At 32.4% G+C, this 16,266-nt stretch overlaps 2 protein-coding genes across 3 annotated transcripts; one reads left to right on the top strand and one right to left on the bottom strand.

Annotated features, from left to right (window-relative positions):
• Window positions 1–4,201: 4,201 nt before the first annotated feature.
• LOC111306349 (uncharacterized protein At1g65710) lies at window positions 4,202–6,953 on the top strand. The gene is made up of 2 exons (XM_022904247.2): window positions 4,202–5,736; window positions 5,900–6,953. The coding sequence occupies exons 1-2, from the start codon at window positions 4,501–4,503 to the stop codon at window positions 6,803–6,805; spliced, it is 2,142 nt and encodes a 713-aa protein (XP_022759982.1). The 5' UTR covers window positions 4,202–4,500; the 3' UTR covers window positions 6,806–6,953.
• Window positions 6,954–7,880: 927 nt separating this feature from the next.
• LOC111305829 (NC domain-containing protein-like protein) lies at window positions 7,881–10,835 on the bottom strand. 2 transcript variants are annotated; one of them, XR_016331267.1, is made up of 4 exons: window positions 10,696–10,835; window positions 9,453–10,131; window positions 9,019–9,240; window positions 7,881–8,598 (listed from the first exon to the last, which is right to left on the bottom strand). XR_016331267.1 is itself a non-coding variant. In XM_022903678.2 (2 exons), exons 1-2 carry the CDS (start codon window positions 10,787–10,789, stop codon window positions 9,470–9,472), a joined length of 756 nt encoding a protein of 251 aa, XP_022759413.1. In that variant the 5' UTR covers window positions 10,790–10,835; the 3' UTR covers window positions 9,279–9,469. The 2 variants fall into 2 exon arrangements, 1 of the variants encoding a protein (XP_022759413.1); XM_022903678.2 differs by lacking the exons at window positions 7,881–8,598; window positions 9,019–9,240 and having other exon boundaries at window positions 9,279–10,131.
• Between the last annotated feature and the right edge of the window lie 5,431 nt (window positions 10,836–16,266).

Genomic DNA, 16,266 nt, shown 5'->3' with positions numbered 1-16,266 from the left:
GTGGCCAATCGCACCTAGCCAAAAAAGATTGGTGACGACTCCATTTTTCGTTCTTTTATTTTCATTTCCAAATTCATCGGGCGGACACAAAACCATTACGACACACCCTTACCTTTCATTTTCCATTTTTCATTTCTACCATTTCTCTTTTATTCTTTTTTCACTTTTGAATAAAAAAAAAACCCTAAGTCTATCAAATTAACCAAAATCACATGTATTTTTGAGTTTTCTAGTAATTAAAGGTAAGATTCCTACCTTGTTTTCAATTGATTTTGGTTTAATTGTATTTGTGACTTAGGGTTTGCAATAGGATTTAGGTGAAATCGTGTTTTTTAAAAATAGATATCTAAGAAACTTTAAGGCTTATCAAAAAATGGATATCCGAGAAGCTTGAAAGCTTCTCGAAAATGAATTTTTGAGAAACATAAAGTATTCTCAAATATCCATTTTCAAAAAATCTTAAAATTTTTCGGATATCTATTTTCAAAAAATTTGATTAAAAATGACTTAATCGAAAATATATACGTCTATGGACCCATTTACTTGATCATGTGTGCAAATGGAAGAAATATGATAGGTCTTACCTGCAATAATAACTTCGCACTATAAGGAATATTGATCTTGATAATGTCAATAGCAAACTAACAAATATAGATTTAAACAGTTATACCTAAGAAAAATTATTAGAGATCCTTTTAAAGATCTTAGCAAGAGATATTGTCAAGGTTAATGTTCTTTATAGTGCCAAAAGGTTGAAATCTACCTTATCGTACTTAATGCAGCAAAAAAACTAAAATGCTCTCTTTCCTTTAGTTTGTGTTATAAATTTATTGTTTTTGTTTAAAATGATAAGAGAACATTTGTACAATTTAAATACTTAATTTTGGAATAAATTTTTTTTAGTATTATATTTTAAATATAAATGTATTTATTTTATTAAAATTAAAATTGAATGTTATAAAGAGTTTATAATTAAATATATATTTAAACAAAAATTTATGTATTTTTGAAAATAGATTTTTGAGAATACAATATAACTCTTGAAAATTCATTTTGAAGAATGCAATATAATTCTTTGAATACCCACGTAGAAAATACCAAGAATTATATTCTATTTTTGAAATTCATTTTTGAAAATATAAAATAATTATCAAAAATCCATTTTTGAGATTTTAGGGTTTAGTATATGTGGAAGAGGGTATTTTTATAATTTAGTTAATACTAAATTTAGTATTTACTATATAAGTATTCTTAGAAGAAAATTTTTGAAGTATATAAAGAAAATTTTTTGATATATTTAAAAGCTTCCTAGTGAATCCCTTTTACACCTACACTTCCCTTTTCACCTTTAATCTTGATTGCTTCATTTCCTTTTTCTTTTTTTTTTTCATTTTGTTATTATATTTTTCTTTTTCTATTTAAGGTTTTCAATTATATATTTATTTAAAATGATAAATAAAATTATATAATTGCATAATAAATAATTAGTAAAATTTTTGAATAAATATATAAATAAATATATTTATGTTTAAAATAATTATATAAAGTAATTTTATATATAATTAATTATATATATAGCTATAACATATTATGGAGAGGGATCAAATTATACAAAAAAAGTTGTATACCTTTTTACACTTTTTTCTAATAATTAATTTCAACAGATGAGAGAGAGGAGAAAGGCAAATAAAAAATAATTTAATGACATCTTTTAGGTTTATTAAAATCAATGATTAAAAAAAAAATTAAAAAACTTTATATCGATGTAAATTAATTTCTCCCCTAACATTATAGATACATAAATATAAACATAAGAATTAAGATATATAATTATATAAAGATCAATAAATAATTGAACAAATTATCATTAAATATATAATCAATTTTAATATTAAATAATATTTGTCAATATTATTATTTAATAAATTTTTTTAATTTTTAAATGTTAAATAAAATTAAAATATACATAGAAATAATTTATTAATATATTTATAAGTTAACAACCTCAATATTTTTTTTTTATTTTCATCTTACTGTTATAGCCTACAAGCTTACAGTTGTGTTTACCAAACACATTTTACATAGTGGCAACTTCAATCCCATCCTATAATAAGGTTTCCTTTTAATGGACTATGAAATTAAAAATAATGATAATAGAGAAATTATTTATTGTAATGGTAAAATTAAAATTAATGATGAGAAATATACATTTGGTAAAAAAAAATAAAGAAAGGAAATTAAAAAATTGATCATTAAAAATATTAAATTAAAATTGATATATTACGTAATTTATAATATATTTCATATTTACAAAACTTATAAAAACTAATAAAAGATTTTTAAATAAAATAAGATTTTTTTAAAGTTCATAATAGTAATATATTTACAAATATTTAAAACGAACAACATATTACTTATTTATTTAAAATATGTACCAATATGTTTTATTATTCCCGACAAAAAATTATAATCTATGTGAATTGATTTTTTTATCGTATATTTCTCCAAAAATCATAAATACATATTATACATTTTGTAGTAGTCACTTGGAGTATTTTTGAATTAATAAAAATATAAAAGTGTGATTGAGATATCTACCACCTTTATAGCCTATTAATCTTAAATATCCAATTTAAGATTAATAGGCTATAAATTAAGAGGTATAATTTAAATATAATATTACATATAATCTAAAATTTAATCTATATGAAATAACATCACAACTTTAATTACAAGTGTGATATGATTGAAATGTCATTTCTGTGTAGCCACGCACTGTAATCGGTTGTTTGAATGACACTATTACACTTCAATAGTGCTAATTGGTCTGTTAATGATGCCTAATTAAATTTCTTTTCATTATCACATGAACAAATCTTATTACTCCTTTAAACGGATTATAAGTAAATTAAAATCAGTGAAAACAATTTTTAACTAAATATGTCATAAGATTGAAAATATATGCTTAGACATAAATAAAGATAATTTATTATTTTAATGCTATTAACATGAGTTATTCATGTTTTTTAGTACTATCATATGTAATTTTAAATTTTATAAATAAGTACAATAGTAAACATAGATGTTTTGAATTATACAAAAGGGTAGAACAAGACTTTCAGAACCTAGCATCCCAACTCCCGTGAACATATTACATATTCAATGCCACAGCCCAGGCGACAAAAATAAAATAATAATAATAAAGAATTTTGCAATATCTTTAGATCTAGCTCTGGTAGTGATAGACCTCTCCCCTTATATACCAAGGAATTCTGTTTACATTTTATTTTATACACCCTACTTTTAAATATATCCTAAATTTAAATTTAAATTTTTTATTTTTATTAAATACATCCCCATTGCTTACTTAATATTTTTTATGCTTATCATTTTTCTTTCTCTCTCTTCACTTTTTTCGAAAATAAGTGAAATTAAATTTTGCAAAAATAGATATCTATTTTTGAAAAATCTTAAGTCTTTTCAAAATTTTATTTTTAAAAAATTTTAAAATTTTTTAGATATTAATTTTTAAAAATTCAATTTCACTTTGGAAAATAAATTTCTTACTTTTAATTGTTAAAAACCTTAATCATTTAAATTCATGTCTCATGAACTATTTAAGAATGCCTTAATTAAAAAATATATACTTATAAATAATTTATTTGATTATGTATGCGAATAAAATTAAATAGATATTTTCAAACAAAATATATATGACACAAATTTATTTTTTCTTTTGATACTCTAAAAATTTAAAAACATCATTTTATTTTATTTTTGATTTTGCATAAACAAAAAAGTGTTTTTAATTTTTTAATCTCAAAACAAAAATACTTTCATGCTCATAAATACTTAAAAATTAACATATTTTTTTTCATTCGCACGAATAATAAATTAAGATGAATCTCTTTTATGTTATGCATTGTAAACCTGTAATTTTCTCCACTCATCTGCCCGTAGTTTGCACAGCACTACTAATTAATGTTTAAATTCAATAATAATAATAATAATAATAATAATAATAATAATAATCGGAATGGACGACCAAGATAAAATCGTAATGTAGCCGTTGGTGAAATTTGAATTGAAACATTCATGCCGACGAACTTATGAGTTTGCTGTCATATTGATTTTAATATAATAATAAGAAACTAACTTTACTTAAAAAATTAAAAAATAAAAAAGAGAGAGAGAGAGAGAGAGAGAGAGAGAGAGAGAGAGAGAGAGAGAGAGAGAGGTGAGTGGAGTGTGTCAGTGAGCGAGTGGGTCATCCAACGGCTCTTTCTGTCTGTCTCTCTAACGGATGGATCATGGATGGGTTCACTTCAAAATTTGAAATGCCTTTTATTTCTTTGTCAAACCAAAAGTTTTGGATTTTGAAAAGAAAACGCTTTCTTGGACAATGTGCCCCACCATTACCTATTCTATTGGTAGCATTTCTCGACTGCTTTCCCTTCTGTAACATTTCTCTTCTCTTCTCTTCCGACTGACAAATCCCAAATGGGTGGCTGTTTCAGCAAGAAGAAAGCCTCCTCCTCTCATCACAACTCTCAGCCTCAGGCTGCTGCGCTTCCTATTTCTTCAGCACTAGCACCATTAGCGGCGGAGACCAGCTTAAAAACGGGAAGTGAGCCCAAGATTTACAAGGTAGATGAAGAAGAACAAGTTGAGAATGCAAGCCAACAAGAAGAGAGCTTCGTGAAGAAGGAGATATTCGTCATAAAACACAGAAAGAGCCATGACAGAGACAGACGCTCCCCTCCTCCGCAAAACGCGCCACATTCAGCCGAAAACGAGTCTGCTTCCTCTGCCTCCGCCTCCGCCTCTGCCGAAGGAGGCATCTGCAACATCAATACTGCGGTGAGGACGTCCAGCTGCACTAAAGAGGAAGTAGATGCCATTTTGATACAGTGCGGAAGGCTTAGCAGAAGCAACTCCTCCGGAAAGACCCTTTCTTCTTCCAAGAAGTACTCCGGTTCCAAGCGAAGTTACGATTTTGATAACGAAAACGACAATGATATTGGCGTTGCCTCTACTGATTATGGTTCGAGGAAGAAAGGGAATGATGGTTTATGCGAAGATGACCGCCCACGCCACCGGCAATCAAGTAGGTCTTCTTCTCAAGGAAGGAGGAGGACTCCCAGCAGAGAAAGAGAGCCGCACCAGCAACGCTCCGGAAGTAGAGAAAGAGGTAGCAGCAGCGGAGGAAGACGAGTAAGCCGATCCCCGGGAAGAAGATCAGAAAACACTCACGCCACCCTTGTTAGCAATGGTGCAAATAATGCCACTAATAGGCCTGGAAAGATTGTCTCTGTTCCAGCAACTGTTTCGTCATTGGTAATTGATAAGAGCAGCAATGGTTTAGAAGCTGCCACAACTACTACTGCCAATTCCATCAAAAGGATCTCTGTGAAGAGGAATGTTGGAGTTGGAGAGGCGGCTGTAGGTGTAGGCTCAAGGACCGCTGCTTCACCTCGCTCTCAATCCCCTGCAAGGACAAATCCAAATGCTAATAATGTGAAAGGCTGCAATGAGAATCAGCAACAGAATCAGCAACAGCCAACACTTAGTCGCAGCTCCTCAAGGAAAGCAGAGCATTCGCCTTATAGAAGAAACCCATTGAGTGAGATTGATCCCAACTCGCTTGCATATCCACAATCGGCCGCCAACAAGAATTCCTGCTGCATCAACAAGGGACAAGGAGGGATGAAGGAATCCACCAATGTAATTACTCAGGTACTTGGTTCTGTACTAGGAGCATTTTGTTCATTTCGCTGCTCACGAAATAAAGAATTTTATTTTCCTAATGTATAAGAATGTGACTGAGAGCTGGAAATTTAACTTAAACATCTTGATTCTTCATGTTAATTTACTTACATCAAAAGACCTGTATTTGCAGAAATCGAATGTTGTTCAAGGTAGTAATCATAAAGCAGGCAGCATTGGTACAGTGGATAACATGGTTGTAAATGTGAATACTACAACAATGGAGCCAAGGATGGCTGAAGAGGTGAAGACACAACCATCAAACGCTGGAGCTGAAATTCTGAAACCTCAATCATTGACGAGAAGCAGATCCTCTAGGCGATCACGGGACCTGGACCTGAATCCAGAAACTTTGTCAAATCCTATCCCATCGTCATATACCACGCTATTGCTTGAAGACATCCAAAATTTTCACCAAACCAACAATCCCCCTTCATTCTCACTGCCACCATGCGTCAGCAAGGCCTGCTCCATCCTGGAAGCAGTTGCTGACCTCAACTCCACTACAAGCTCCAACCTCTCTAATGCATTCTCTGAGGATAGAAAAGGTTTGTCGACAGATGAGTCAAACAAGAATCGCTACAACATCACTGTTGGGAGGAAAATGACAGAAACCAGAGATCCTTTTGTTGAATCTGAGGTAATTGGCAGTGATGATCTGATGGAGCCAAGTTTTCACAAGTATGTGACAGTGAGGAGAGGTGGCGTGGATACGGAGGAGCAAGAATCATCAGGCAGCAACAGCTTTGTGGGCAATGGGCAGCAGCATTGGGGCTTTTCTTCGTCCTCATGGGAACCCAATTCAGCTGATTCAACGGATCGCTGGACTTCAAGGACAAAAGGTAGAGAAGAGGATTACAGTGTTCCCCTTGGACTCCAGAGGCGTGCCCTGGCTGAATCAGGCAGTGACATAAAAAATAGTACTAGAAAAGGATTGACCGGAAGCAGGCAATCTGATAACCAACACGCAGGTGGCAAGACTCGGGCTGGTACAGGTCTTCACTCAATTCCTTTTGCTGCTGCAGCGGCTTCAACATAAAAACCACGATTACGTTTTTACCCTTTCAAGTTGTAGTTTTCAGTTCCGAACTTTCTTTGTATTGGTTGCATATCTACAACCACTTTTACTGCTCTAATTATTTGAATCCATGCATCTTTGAAGTTTGCTCTTATTTTCACACAACCAATCCGAATCCTTTCTTCATTTAAATTGTAACTTGAAAATAAAAAATACATTAGCATAATATATACCGGGTGTCAGGCAGGCATGTGATATGTTTTTGGATCTTTGATAAAAAAAAAAAAAGAAAAAAGGGTTTCGGTTGCTGACAACGCGGCCTGAAATCAACTGCTTGAAAAAAAAAAGCCTGGTGGACTCGACCTGTGGCCTTACTAAGAGCCAGAGCTGGATGGCCTGCATAATCTCCAGATGCTTACTATGTTTCTTTTCCTTCTACGTCCAGATGGTTACTTGTTTTTGTTGTTTTTAAGGTCTATTTATCGAATTCTAAGGAGAACCTCCTGGCTTGAAAAATGAAACTTGGAAACACTAGGCTTTCTTTCTGTTTGGTCGGGGGGTTTCCCTGTTCTAATGCTTTCTTTGTTTGCCATGCATTTATAGGTGTAATAGTCAACTTGAATCATTTTCTTTCCTTCTTCACATGGCTTAACATCCATGGAATCACACTGCAATTAAATCAATTGAAATTTATCTAGAATTCCTTAATATTTCTAAAATCTACAGAACGTGCACTGTAATTAAATCAAATCTTTCTACTCCTATATATCAACATTAACATTAAATTCGATAAAATCTATAATCAAGTTTAGCTTCTTTTTTTTTTTGTCCTTTTTGGCCAAGACTTTTCACAAGCTTATACGAATACCCTGTCGTTAATCGCGTCAACAGCTTAAAATGCCAAAACCCAAACTAGATATACAGCAAAAGCGTAAAATTTTCTTCTGATAGCTTTTGGAGGAATATAGTCAATGATGCATCCTTGTTATCCACAAACTCAAGTTCCGCCATGAATACAAAAGATGATAAAAAAAATTATTACTATTCAACTAAAAGCAAGGAGTAAGAGCCAAGACGTAAATATTGACAGAAATCAGAAAGCAAAATATAAAGAGAGCATCCATTCCGCTTGAATACATCATTAGCAGTCGAATTTCTGACCACGATAAATAAGCTTATAATCATTTTTTTTCAAGCTACTATGCCACAACAGACTTACTCTTAAAATATTGACAAGCTAAAATGGTCCTTGTTATAATGGCCAACAAGATTTTTAAAAGAATGGTCCTTGTTACATGTTGACAATCTTTTACAAATACAGCATCAAGGGAGACATCTCAAGGAAAATATTTGTTTCAACTCCTCAAGGACCAAAAGCTGCGAACCTTGCTGCTTTCTTGCTGAAGGTCTTTTCAAAATTGTAACCCGAATACAGAGTAGTCACCATTCAAGCAATCTTCACTTTCAAGTGTCCCTCTACAGATGCAGCATGAGGATCAAAAAGCTTTAAAAATTAAGGTGTTTATGCGGTAGAAAGGTGTATCAACCTATGAATTCTCAGCCGCTATGGAATTTTCTTCTGATGATCGGACCATTTCTTGGAATGCATCCATGTCAATAGTCATATCATCGATATAAGCCTCCTCCTCTGTCATTATCTCATCCCTGTGTCCCACCATTGATTCAACTTCAACCCCATTTTGGATTGAATTACTGTGGTTGAGCTTCGTCACCTGCCTTTTCTGGTTCTGGATTTGGCATCATTCGTGGGAGGGTTTGGTGCAGACTATCAATGTAGAGGTTACCAGCAAATTCTACGAAGTACGGAAAATTGAATCATGACTTAACACTAAGTATAAAAAGTAGAAAGACAGAAAATGAACAAATGGAATAACAAAATAAAATCATTATGTAACTGGTTAACAACAGTGACTTTGCACTTCATTGAATCTTTAATCGCAAACCCATATCAGATTTCTAATATCCTTTTGCTTTTCCAATTTTTTTCTGTACTTTTTCTTCTATTAAAATTATTAAACTATTTGGAAAGCATCCATTGTGCATCTAACACTGACAACTTAACAAAGGAAGCAGTAGCACAAATTGATTTAGACTTGATTTAGAACAAGGAAAAGAGATTGTAGAAATTTAGGGGAAAAACCAGAGACTGAAGCAATTAGAGAGAAACAGAAGAAATAGTTAGAGAAATAGAAGCGTTGATGGAGAAAACTAACAATGTAGAAATATGAATCATGAATGAAAAATACGAAATTCTTCTCTCAAATTCTTCTTATGCTTCTCTGGTCTCAATCTTCTCTTCTCCTTCTTCCAATTAATCTCAATCGTTGTTAGATAAGAGGTGGCTTTCACTCACCCTTTTCCCCCCTTCTTCTGCCTCCTTCTTTCTTCCTTTATAAATCTCACCTTCTGTTTTTGGTTTTTCTTTTCATACGTAGCTAGAACACATAAATCAGTAAATAACAGACAAATATCATAAAAGAAATGTTGAGCAAATTGAAGAGCCGATATAGCAAAATTTTCGCAGACAAGAGGAGATGATTTTGTTAAAGATATATTTGGTTTTGCCTACAAGTAGACATATATAGGTTGAATCGGATATATACGAGTTCAATTTAAGTAGAACAGTACTAAAAAAGAGATAACCCACAAGTGAAAATACTAATTCTATTTGTCTTTGCTGATATCATCAGATTTCTCGAACCCAGCAGAAGCGGAAACAAGGCTTTCAACAACAACTTTTTCCACATCACGACGAATTCCAATGTCTGAGACCAAGCGGCTCAAACAATACATTCCGTAACCTACAGCAGCCAGGCCAGTAAAGCTGGTTGTCAAATATCTTAATGGTGAAGAAACAATGGCGCTAGCGGCAGCTAAGAATGATGTCGCCTGCCCACTCCGACCTACACTGATGCTTGTGATTACAAGTAGGCCCGTTTTGCAATAGATTGCAAAGTCTTCACAGTTATTCTTGAAAAGATTGTACACACCAAAAGCGTTATGACGAAGAAGGAAGGAAGCACGATGAAGAACATCTTCCGACGAATCAGAAGCAGCAATGGTGCAGGTTCCTCCCCTAGGTTTAGCAAGAAAGATAGCAGGTGAAACAGCATACTGAAATAGGTATAAATTCCCACCCGCTAGGAAGCAGTCCAAGCAGGAAGAGATAACACCATCAAGCCTTGATTGATCACCACATACAGGGCAATTGGGAGTATCAGAAGGGGATGAACTGAAAATGATACGATCTAGGACAGTTCCAGTGCACATTTCTCGCCCAGCTCCTTGGGTGAAGTGGATCACCTTTCCCTCACCTACATATATCCCTGGTAAGACAAAAGTAGATGAAGCTGTAATAATTTATGAACGCAGAATGGATTATGTAAACTCATAATTGTTTAATTTTAGTATCCTACAAGCCATTTGGCACAAAATCAATGCAATTAGTTAATTCACTCACATCAGATGCTGACGCTGGTCATATATAATAATAATAATAATAATAATCTAACAAACAAATTTCATGAACATTGAAAAATCATCAAAGACAGTACTAACATAAAAGCGGAAGTCTTAATTAATCAGAATTATATAATATGTTTAACACCCAATTTAGAGAAACAGCACCACACTAGCGGAAGCATTATTTAGCAGCATGCCAACATTTGCAATATACAAAAGCATAAACCACCAAAAGCTAATTTTAATTTTCTTGCACATTATAAAGCTGATGTAAGAGAAAAGATTTGCATCAACTGATTCTCTCTCTAAGAAAAGGCAATCATCTTCCTCTTTCCCTCAACTGATTTCTTTGGCTAAAATGCAAACAATTAAGAAATCTTCAAGTATCGTCAATAAAAAATACTATCAAAAAGAAAAATGAATCGAACCGTGATGCGCATAGATGTAGGCGTGCCTCCAGGCGTAGATGTGATCTCCTGGCTTCAACTCTTCTCTGGAAATCCTGTTGGAAAAAACTCTCATTTTCGTCTCTATGCTCAAATGTCAAACCCTTTCTTCACTGATTCCCATTGTTCCGATCCTTCCCTTTGCCTATATATTCACTCATTCGCTTGCCTACTAAGAAATCCAACATCCATTGCTCTACAACCACGTGGCTCAGGGCCACCTCTGCCGACACCTGCCCTTTGCTTTAAAAGACTAGCTTTTTTTAAAGCCATGTGATACACGGGATATTTTTATTTTATTTTTCATAATTTTAAATTACTTTTTAATTCATACTCATTTTTATGTTCTTTTCTTTGCATAATATTAAAATTAATATGAATTAAAAAACAATTTGTTTCATGTTGTATTTTCTGTTTTTTTTATTCTCTTTATTGACTACAATAATTTATAAAAAAAAATTACATAATTTCATCAACAAATAAATCAAGATAAATTTGCATGATATTTAGGTTAAATGGTAGTTTGACTACTTATTTTGAACCCTTTTTGCAATTAAATTCATAACTTTGTTTGATAATTTTTCTGGTAAATTATATATGTATTTATAGTGCTTTAGTAAATTGTGTTTTTCATCAATATTTTAACCAATAAATCTACTATTGAATTAATTATAGAGAATTAGTGAAAAAAGAAATATGTTGCTGAACTATAATTATGGTTTTATTATATATTATGTTAAATATATATATATATATATTAAAAGTACCATGATTAAGAAACTAAAATTTATTGTAATTTTAGATAAAAATAGAATAATCAAGAAGAAAAAAATTAACGTGTAAAATAATTTACATTTTTCAACTTTTTATCTTTTCACAAATAATAAAATTTTTACTAAAAATCAAAAGGACAACATCAAAAATAAATTTAATAAACATTTGGGTGATTTTTTTAATAATCCAACGAAGGAATAAAGAAAGAGTGATAAAAAAAATTGGCAAAAAAATCCGTAATCATCTAAATACCACCTATAATGAAACAACTGCATTGCAACTTGCCGAGCAATATGGCATTAAAGAAATTTCCACGAACTGATTCTGTATGATTTTTTATTCTTTTCACCCATTAATTAACTTTTAATGTGAAGGATTGCAAAGTTTTGTTGGTTTTGTCATGAAAGAAATGCACATATCGGCCCTGGTATTGTGCTTTGCTATTAGAGATGCCACAACGTTTGTTTGTTAATTTCAATAAATAGATAGATAAAAAAAAACGATACCTAACCATCTAAAATTTGTCGTGAAAATTACATAAATCATTATAAATTACCATAAAAGAATCCATGCAAGTTTTGAAGAAAGAAAAAAAAATCAAATTAGAAAAAAAATTATGAATGTCCAAAGCGTTCAAATAAAAAAATCAACAATTAATAAGCAAATATTCCTTTAAATTTTGAAAGTGAAATTACACAAAAAAATCAATGAAAAAATCATTCTCTGGATCACAATCACATAAACTTCTAAAAATAAATCTTAATTTAGTTTGAAAATTAAGATGATAGGTATAAATATGACATGTTATTAGGTTGAAAACCATAAGTATTTTTATAGTGGACCTTCAGATATGGAGACTGATAAAGAAGAGAAAAGGTGTAAGGAGGAGTCAGGAGGGATAATTGAAGAAATACCACAACAAAAGGCGAAAATTGGGGAATTGAGTCTCGTCGAGAGCCATGAGGTGCTTAGCACGAAACTGCCGTGGGCTTGGGAACCCACGAGCAGATCGAGTTCTTCAAAGAGTTCTAAAGAGAGAAGATCTTAAGGTGGTTTTCTTGAGCGAAACTATCTGCAAGATTACTAACCTTGATAGAATCCGTTGGAAGTGCATGATGGACGGTTTGGTTGGAGTGGATCCGGTAAGGGAAAAGTGGTGGTTTAACACTTATGTGGAAGAAGAGCTTAAGAGTAAGTTTGAAAAGTTATTCCAAGTACCACATTGATGCAAGGAAAATGAGGTCCAATCTTATGTAATTGGTGTTGGACCAATCAAAGATCATGGGTTTTGGTTTTTTTTTTTACACAGAACTCTAGCTACTTAATAAAAAGAGGTGAGGCTATTTTAAAGTAATGTTAAAAATCAAGAAGAGAAAAAAGAAAAGCCAAGAAAAGTACAGAGAAAAAGAAAAAGGAAAAGTTGATTGAACTGAAGTCGATTCATGATCCGATTGAGTTAAAATTTTGTCAGCAGGTTTATAATTTAAAGTTCTACATTCTGAATGATGAAGAGTGAGTTTGAAGCTTTCTAAGAACAAATCTATGGTGTATTTGTTGAGTTACCTATTTAGTGAGATTTTTTCAATTGTTTCTCTAGTTATTGATTAGCTCTAATTTTAGTTAAAGAAAAACTTTGTATATCCATTATTTGATAATGAACATTTTTCTGGTGGTCCGTGGTTTTTTCTTCTACACTGAAAGGTTTTTCACGTAAGTCTTGGTGTGCTTTATTTTTTTTACATTGTTGATTGTTGTCTATTACTGTAGATTTATTGCGATATATTGCTTTTGCATTGTTGTATTTATTGTTTCAGGCCCAACAATTGATACTTTAATAACGGAGAAAGGAAAAAACAATCGAAGATTAACGGGTTTTTATCGGGAACCAAATACAAGGGAACAACATGATACGTGGAGTGCACTGAGAAAGTTGTCCAATTCAAATCAAATACCATAGCTATGTGTAAGTGATTTCAATGAAATTCTCTAGGACCCGGAGCTATTTCTAAACTATACGTTAAGGCACTTGGCAAATGGATATTTGGATCATTGTCCAATTTTGGTTGAAACCATGGGCCATAAAGCAAGCTGTAAATGCAAACAAAGGTCAAAAGGTAAACGATTTGAACTAATATGGGTCCATGAAATTGATTGTGATCCAATAGTTGAGAACATTTGGCATGAGGCTAAGGAAGGTGGTTTAAAGCAAAAAATTGGCAACGTCATGGGCAATATGACAGCGTGGGCCAAAATGAGATTCTATGGCATGCATGCAAAAATAGAAAGGCTTAAAAAAGAGCTATAAGGTATTTAATGCCAAAACGGGAATGAGGAAAATATAAGACAAAAGAGGGAGCTAAAACAACAATTAAACAGTCTACTAAAAAATGAAAAGGTGTTTTAGCTTCAAATATCTAGGCTCACGTGGCTAAGGGACGGTGATAAGAGGTGATAAGAACACGAAGTATTTTCATGCACATGCAAACCAGCGAATGAGGGTGAATACAATAAAAAGGTTGGAGGATGATAGTAGCATGTGGCACGAGGGGGAACATGAGGTAGCAACCATGGTGGTGGAATATTTTAAAGAGATTTTCAAGTCCCAAAAGACATCCACTGTAATAAAAATCCTTCAAGCTATACAGCCACAAGTCACATTGGAGATGAATGAGATTCTAATCTCTAGCTTCACTCCAGAGGAGATTCACGAAGCCACCAAGTAGATCCATACTACAAAAGCACCGAGCCCTAACGGTATGCATGCTTTATTTTATAAAAAAATTTGGTGTACTATTGGTGATGATGTTACTAGATTTTGCCTATTGGTGTTAAACATGAAGGGTAGTTTGAAGGAGATAATTGAAACGCATCATATAGTGTTTATTCCCAAGGTAGCATGCCCTGATAAAATGACCCAATTTAGACCAATTAGCTTATGTAATGTCATTTATAAAATTATTGCAAAAGTTATTACTAATAGGCTAAAACGAGTGCTACTGTATTGCATTAGCGAAAATCAGAGCACTTTCGTTCTTGGTAGGTTAATCATAGACAATATCATATGGCATATGAACTTTTGCATGCTTTAAGGCTTAAGAAAAAGGGGAAGGAAGATGGGGAGCATTGAAACTAGACATGAGTAAAGCATATGATAGAGTTGAGTGGGATTTTCTCAAAGCTGTTATGAGGAACCTTAGGTTTCAGAAAACATAAATACTAACTATTATGAAATGTGTGAGATCTGTCAGGTACAATATCATGATTAATAGCAGTGTGATAGAGATTATAAGGCCAGAAAGGGGATTTCGATAAGGAGACCCTTTTTTACCATACCTGTTCTTGCTATGTACAAAGGGTTTATTGGCTCTTCTAGCAAAGGCTCAAAGGAAAGACACACTTAAGAGAATATGGACCACTGTGAAATGAAGAAAGATCACTCATCTTTTCCTCATGGATGGACAATCTATTGTTTATTAAGGCAAATCAAATGAAATGCGAGAAAGTGAGGAACTTTCTAAAGATCTATGAAGATGGGTCAAGGTAGAAGAATAATTACTATAAATTGGGCTATTTTTTAGTAAGAACACTAATAAAAACAAGCAAGAGGCAGGGATGAACATGTTTGGAATCCAAGCCACAAATAGTCCAAAGAAATACTTAGGCTTGCCAATGATATTTAGGGGAGGGAAGAAGAAGGCACTTAGAGGAATTGCAAACAAGATACAACAAAGGGTACAGTCTTAAAGCCAGAATTTGATTTTGGATAGAGGAAAAGAAGTCTTTGTAAAAGTAATCTTACAATCAATGGTTGTATATGCTATGTCATGCTTTATGCTACCAAGGGCTCTATGTAAACATAACAATGTAGAAGTAATATATCGTAATAAATTCACAGTAATAGATAATAATCAATAATCAACAATGCAAAAAATAAATAAAATACACCAAGATTTATGTGAAAAACCCTTCAATATAGAGGAAAAAAAATCATAGACCACAAAAAAAACATTCACTATCAAATAATGGATATATAAAGTTATTCTCTAACTAAAATTAGAGCTAATCAATAATTAGAGAGACAATTAGAGAAATCTCACCAAATAGATGACTCAACAAATACACATTAGATTTGTTCCTAAAAAGCTTCAAACCTAATCTTTACTGTTCAAAATGTAAAACTTTGAATCATAAACCTACTGATAAAATTTTAACTCAATTAGATCACATATTGATTTTCGTTCAACCAACTCTCCTTTCTCTTTTTTCTCTCTATTTTTTTGGTTTTTTTTTCCTTTTTTTTTCTTGATTTATGGCACCACCTTCTTTTTTTTCACCTTAAAATAGTCCCACCTCTTTTTATTAAGTAGTTAGGACTTTCTTAAAGAAGCCTAAAAACACAAAGCCCATGGCCTTTAAATAGTTAAAAAACCCATGAGGCTGACCCATTTTTCTAACAATTTTTCCCTTCAATCTCATTAGGAAGAAATTCATCACCATAACAGTTTTATTTAGAATTTACCTTGACCAAGGAACCCATTTCAGTCAAGTTACTGCAGAGCTTAAACTTCTTCCCGAAAAGTGTTTTAATCATCAGCATATGTATTATATTCTCATCAGTATGGATTTTTTTCAATAGCATCTGCTAACCAGTGATATCTAAAATTAATGTGCTTTATTTTAGAATGGTACATGACATTCTTACTTAAATCTAAAGCACTTTGGTTTCACAAAATATCATATACTCTTTCTTATTCAACTCTAATCCAAGAAAAAAATATT

Source organism: Durio zibethinus, chromosome 21, assembly GCF_047325235.1.
Source record: "Durio zibethinus cultivar Kanyao isolate XHJ-2024 chromosome 21, ASM4732523v1, whole genome shotgun sequence".
Lineage (NCBI taxonomy): Eukaryota > Viridiplantae > Streptophyta > Magnoliopsida > Malvales > Malvaceae > Durio > Durio zibethinus.
The sequence above is the reverse complement of the archived record's forward strand: the minus strand, read 5'-3'. Positions and strand labels throughout refer to the sequence as shown.

Coding starts and splice junctions, on each gene's coding strand:
- LOC111306349 (XM_022904247.2), top strand. CDS start 4,501: ATGGGTGGCTGTTTCAGCAAGAAGAAAGCCTCCTCCTCTCATCACAAC. Junction 5,737..5,899: donor CCACCAATGTAATTACTCAG/GTACTTGGTTCT, acceptor CTGTATTTGCAG/AAATCGAATGTTGTTCAAGG.
- LOC111305829 (XM_022903678.2), bottom strand. CDS start 10,789: ATGAGAGTTTTTTCCAACAGGATTTCCAGAGAAGAGTTGAAGCCAGGA. Junction 10,132..10,695: donor CTACATCTATGCGCATCACG/GTTCGATTCATT, acceptor TTGTCTTACCAG/GGATATATGTAGGTGAGGGA.